Source organism: Telmatherina bonti (assembly GCF_933228915.1).
Source record: "Telmatherina bonti genome assembly, chromosome: 9".
Taxonomy (NCBI): domain Eukaryota; kingdom Metazoa; phylum Chordata; class Actinopteri; order Atheriniformes; family Telmatherinidae; genus Telmatherina; species Telmatherina bonti.
The window spans coordinates 24,911,581-24,918,034 of NC_136627.1; the positions used below are offsets into that span (position 1 = coordinate 24,911,581).

Here is a 6,454-nt window from a genome sequence, read left to right on the forward strand (position 1 = left end):
TTGCCTACAAGTCATGCATGAAATATAACTGACACCACAGTAAAAGACGGTGATTGGGCAGATTTTTGACTCTTCAAACTGTGTGCAGGGCGGGCTGCTGAACAACATCCAGCGGAGTGTCCTGGAGGCGCAGGAATACGTGGAAGAAGCAAAGGAGCGCATCCCTAAATGCAAAAAGTTCAAAAAGACCAGCAAGCGGGTGAAATAATTATTTCTCTTTTTCTGTCTCCTTTTTTTTTTACCTCCTCCCCTCTTTATATCTCCCACTTTCCTTCACTTCATCTCTATCTATATCCAATCTCTTCCTGCCCACACATCTGCCTCCTTCTGTCTTCTTGTCTATCATCCCCACCTCCTCTGTGACTAACCTTTCCTAGGGGGAAATGATAGATCGCATAGAGTACAATGTGGAGCACTCAGTAGACTATGTGGAGAGGGCAGTATCAGACACTAAGAAGGCGGTTAAATACCAGAGTAAAGCCCGGAGGGTGAGTCACTAACAAGAGTGCATGTACAAAAGTATGGTACTTCAGAAAGATTGCATGTTTAAAGTGGAGTGCAGTGTTTTGTGTCATTGATGTGCATGCTGACCTGTGTGTTTGTGTGTTGTGGTTTTATCTGATATACTGTAGCCCTTATCAGTTTCTCTCAACCGTGTTCGTTTCTGATGGTACCACTGCAGTTATAGCACTGGTGTCAATGTAAGATTAGCTTTGGAGTTTGTGAGAAAGTGATCCACATGTGTGTTTATAAGGAAAATCCACACAAATATCAAATCATACATTTTTCTCAGGCAGATCTTGACCATATCTGTCACCAACATAATGTATAATGGACAGGAAAGAGTGCATTGAAGGCAGAACAAGTTAAATCAGCTAAAGCACTGGTTGGTTGGTTGGTTATGTGATTTAGGACATAATGCAAAATTCAAAATGGGTCAAATTATCGCATACATGTTTGACATGTCCAGTGCATTTCCAAATAGTCTGGTGCCACGAAATCATTTCTTGTGGTCGCATCTGAGATACTAAAATATCTTTTTTTCACTCTGCACAGCAAAATCTAACAATTCATTCTTTAAATAAGTAAATAAGATTAGAAAGCTCAGTGCCTCAAAAAATGGTTTTATCAACTCCTGTGAGTACAATTAACTAAAATGGTTTGAGTATGAATAACTTTCATGAACCTAACATGCTTTAGATCCAGGAAGGAAGCCAGAGTATCAGCAGAGAACTCATCCATACAGGGGAAAACATCCAAACTCCACTGGTCAAACTTCCCCCAGCTTATTGTTGTACCTTGAAAGCCACATGGCACTACCAAAATTAATTAAAAATCATTCATTCCTCCTTCATCAAGATTTAAAAGGTAAACTATTATGTCCATAAGTTGTTGTCTAGACACTGAAACTAAAGCACAGTATAGGGATTATTGCTGATATGTGGTCAACACAACCCAAAAATGTTTTGGGGCAAGTTTTGCTAAAAACTGCATTCAAAATTCCTGGATTCCTGAAAACTGTATTATTATTATTATTATTATTATTATTATTATTATTATTATTATTATTATTATTATTATTATTATTATTATTATTATTATTATTATTATTATTATTATTATTATTTCAAAGTCAAAACAACTTATTGTTATATCGTTATTTGCCATAACAGTGACACACAAGAAGATAAAAGAGAACTAAACAAGAGGAAATTTGAAACCTCTGATGTTTCTGACTGGGTAATTACTGGGTAATTTTAACTGTTGCTAAGCTGCCAAAATTAAAGTAAAAGTACAAGTTCCATACAATAAATTTGCCGTAACTTGTTGTGAGGGACCAAGCTGGCAAAGGAAGAGGAACACAGGTAGCTTCAAAAGAAAAGGGTTTTTTTTTTTGCCCAAACATAAAGGAATTAGGCCTTTAAAAGAGGTCAACTAAGCAAAAACCTCAATCAAAGTCCAAAAATAACTAAACTAACAGATTAAGTAACAGAATCACCATAGCAAAAACACAACTGACCTAACAAACAAGAAACAAAGGGAAACTTGTCTGATCAGACCAGTTACAAAACATATGGGGTAACACATATTAAACTTACTAACAAACTAGACAAAGAAACAGAACCTAACAGTTAGTTTAATTATTCATAACAAAACTACTAAAGAAAACAAAAGAAAACCCAAACTACTCAAATGTGGAAAAAAATGAATATGGCAAACATTTAAAGAAACTAAATTAAACTTATGATCTCCCACTCTGAAGATGAGGTCTTCCCAAAGGCCTCTGGCACTTCCTGCTCACTGGCTTCCCTCCTGTGCTAACTCCTGCCCCCCAGTGCCCAAGCTAATCCCTTCAGCACCAGTAAAAAGAAACATAAGGTTAAACCAAAACATAACAAACAGTTGAAAACACAGTGGCTTCTTAATGTGCACGCTAACAGAAGGAACTAAAGCATTTCAACTAAGTTTAAATATAAAGAAAACTAAATAACTGAAAATGTGTTGGTGCTTTCACTGCCTTCATTTGTGTGGCCATTGGTCTGGCCATCACACTTGTTGTTAAAGACATGAATAGCACTGTAGCAATCCACCATTTTTCCTGTTCTCATTTTAGTTACACTGATACATGATACTGACATGCATTTACAGTGTGTTAATTTAGTAGAAAGAAGGCTAACTGCTGAGTGTAGCTGTCAAAACAACAGGAAACTTGTATCGACGTCACTGAGAGGATTATCCATCAGGTTAATCAATATTTTTAAAGTGATTACATCCCTTTGTTTAACAGCTTTATGCAGGAAGTACTTTGTGTCAGTAGGTAACTTTACATCTGAGGAGACTAAAATAACACGTGGAGTTTCCTAAGGTTCCATCCTTGGGCCTCTATCTACATGCTCCCACTGGCACAGGTCATAAAGAACAACAACATTAGTTACCATAGCTACGCAGACGACACACAGATTTCTATTACAATGTCACCTGTATAGGCTCTTGGTAAATGCATTGCGAAGAGTATGGATGCACTTAAATTTTATTCAGTTAAACAAAACCAAAACTAGGGTGGTTGTCTTTGAAACCAAAGAGACGTGGTTAAAGGTCATGACAGAACTTTATTCTATGCATCTAAAAACCATCAACGAAGACAGAAATCTAGGTGTAGTGATGGATTCAGACCTAAATTTAAAAAAACACATCAAAGGAATCACAAAGTCAGCTTATCCACCTTAAGAACATTTCAAGAGATAAAGATCTGATGTCATAGCAGTACCTGGAACAACTGAACCATGCCTTTCTCTTGAGCCCACATAGGGCATACACCAGCAGTTTAGACATGAAACAAAATGTTTAGTCAGATAGTTACACCACGGTGTCTAGTGTATTGCTATTGGTACCATTGGGCCCAGGAGCCTTTGCACTTTGAATCCTGCCCTGCGTCTTTACACTGGCTGCCTGTCTGTTGGAGGAAAGACTTTAAAGTTTTGTTCCTGGTCTATAAAACTCTAAATGGTTTTGGACCAAAATACATCAGTGACCTCTTGACCCAGTATGAACCTACTGGACCCCTCAGGTCATCTGGATCTGGTCTTTTATCAGCTTCCAGAGTCAGAAGAAGATATAGAAGCCGTATTCGGCTTCAGTGCTCCACATGTCTGGAACAAACTCTCAGAAAGCCTCAGATCAGTGGAAACACTCCAGATCAAGACCCTTTTGTTCTCAGCTGCATTTTAATAGCTTTTATTTAAAAGTCCAAATCCGCTATTTCTTTTAAGCTGGAATTTTTAAACTCGATCATGTTTTTTTTCATAAAATTTGAAACTAATATTCTTTCCTTTTTCCTTCTTTCTTGTGTTTTAAATTATGTTTAAAGTTTAATGTCTCTGTAAAGCACTATCCTCTTGTTGAAATGCCCAAAACAAGTAAACTTGCCTTGTATTACAGTGCAAGTCTGCCACCTCTTGGCTATAATCTATAACAGCATTTGAAAACTTTCCTGCTTGCTTTCTTTCAACCTTCCATCTCATCATTTGACATTTTGCTTCTCTGTTTCTCCCACCCAGAAAAGGATCCTGATAGGGAGTTGTGTTGCAGTGTGTCTCACCATCCTCATTATTTCCCTCGCAGTGGGACTCAGTTAGGACCTGAGACCTTAGCAGACAGGAAAGGGTCCAGTCTTGATTAGTGATTGCTGCAGAAAACACAACCAAACACACATCTGAGTTTAACTTAACACTTGAATATTATGCATTGTCTGTGAAATGTATTTTTAGATTCATATGTTGGGATTTTTTTTCTTTTACCATTTTAGATAGATTTGCAACACGGTTTGCAATGACCTCACATCAAACACACCCATGTAAAAGTGTATTTTCACACTTATTCTCTGGACTGACTTACAGGCTAATTTATCTGATGATGAATTACTCATTGGTAGATTTTGTAGACATTCCCTTGTCTTTACTTCGCTATTCTACCCTTGTAGCCAGTATTATTTTTTGTCTTTTGGCATAAATAAGTGGTATTTATCAGGTGAGAGCAAACAGGCTAGCTTTCTAAAATTCTTACTTTAAGTACTGATGGAGACTGAATCCACAAGGTTAAAATGTTTGATGCTGGTTGTTTATCTAATCCTTTCTTAGGCAATGCATGAAAAATGTTAAACAAGATTCAGACCTATTTTAATCTATGTTGCTTGTGTTTATGTGCTTTCTGTGTGTTTTTTACTATTATACAACCACCATGTAGCTTTAAATAGCTTTGCCATGTTTGAATAAGATGCAGAGAGAGCTTAAGTCACTGTAACTTAAGACATTGCATCGACATACACCAAACAACAAAAACAAAAATGATTCATTTAGGTCACGTGGTTTTTCAAGGCAGTGCTGAAGTTAATAAATTTAACCTTTTTATTTTTTATTTTTTCAAACTTGGTTGATATTGACCTTTTCCAGAACAATGCTTGCAGAATTAAATCCGGTACAAAACCTCTGTCATTTACTTGTTATTGTTCTTTAAAATCAGACTATAACTCAAATAATTTTTTGAGCTACTTTATTTTTTGTCATGTATAAATTAAATGTGTTCTCATCATTCAGCACTTCTGTTTTTGCATCTTTCATGTTGTCAGACTTCAGAAAATATTCTATAATGTTGTCAATGTGTGTTTAAAGCTGTGATTTGAGTTCCCTCTGCCTCCTTGATGCACATTTTTTACTCTGCCTGTTGTTGTTTAGCGTGAAATGAACAAAATGCTGGAATCAACAGCTTTTGTTTTTAAAGGCAATCCTGAATAAATTCTTGTAATCGTCACACTCCAGCAATTTCATCAAATGTTGTTTTTTTACAAAACAGCATTTTGTTTTGATTTTTATACATAGTCACGTCATGTGAGCCAGGTAATATTTCTAACATGATTTCCTCTGCTCCCTATTTGCTGCGTGGGATGTTTTTGCTTGTTTGTTTGTCTTTCTGTTTCTGGTTAACACTACAGAAGAAAATTATGATCCTTATATGCTGTGTGGTTCTGGGAATTGTCATTGCTTCCATAGTTGGGGGAACTCTGGCCTAGAACTCCATCCATGGACACACTGAGAGACACAAACCACCACACAGCCACACACACCAACAGGACACTTATCTTCAAATTCCTGTTAATGAATGCAATTATGACATGTTCAGCACAAGATGCACTACATAATGTACGATGCATTTTACTCAGTGTGGGGCCAGAGGTGTATCGCATGAGTTGCTATTTTGTAAACGTGTGGTGCTGCAAAGTGTTTATCTGAGTGTTGAGTGTCGTCAAAGATATGATGTTTCTTGACTGAAAAATATATTAATACATTCCAACTTGCAAATATGACACTGATTCATTTGTATTGTTTGTTTTTGTGTTGTACAGGCGAAGTGACAGGTTACTCATCTGCAGTGTTTTCAGAGCCATGTTATCTGCTTTCTTGTGTATTTATTTGATCTTTTGTAGTCTTCTTACTGATGTCTTCGACTTCCCCCCACACCCCTGCATGGTTTAGTTCAATGTAAAATTGTGTTTTGTATTCTGCTCCAAAGTGAACACAACAAAAAGAACACAATTGTACTGATGTTGATATTTTTCTTCACGACACTGCCAAACTTGTTTTAAAAACAACAATCTAGATGTTGACTGAAGCAGTGCTGCTATGTACTGTATGTTTGCCCGGTCTTACCGGTTGTGCAACATTTCACTTTGAATGTACGTGAGTGGATGCGTGCATGTGGGTGAGAACATATTTTCCTGTATCTGTATCTGTGTTGAATGTGTGGTGTTGAGTGACATCAGAGAGTTTGTAAGCCCCACTAAGCTGTAGAAGAGACTCGAGTCTAGTTGGATTGATGATTGGGGTCTGCAAGTGACAGACAAATTCTTTATTTCTCGCTCCATAAATAAGTCCCAAGCATTCAACAGTGTGTATCCCTC

The 6,454-nt window shown here is 37.0% G+C and overlaps 1 protein-coding gene across 1 annotated transcript in view; it reads left to right on the forward strand.

Moving 5' to 3' along the window:
- Nucleotides 1-5,566, forward strand: part of stx1a (syntaxin 1A (brain)) — a gene marked incomplete at both ends in the record, with an annotated part of 67,578 nt that extends 62,012 nt beyond the window's left edge. Inside the window, 2 exons of the mRNA XM_079247065.1 lie at nucleotides 378-488; nucleotides 5,489-5,566. Of these exons, the coding sequence (XP_079103191.1) occupies nucleotides 378-488; nucleotides 5,489-5,566 (189 nt within the window). The remainder of the gene's footprint in view (nucleotides 1-377; nucleotides 489-5,488) is intronic.
- Nucleotides 5,567-6,454: the final 888 nt, after the last annotated feature.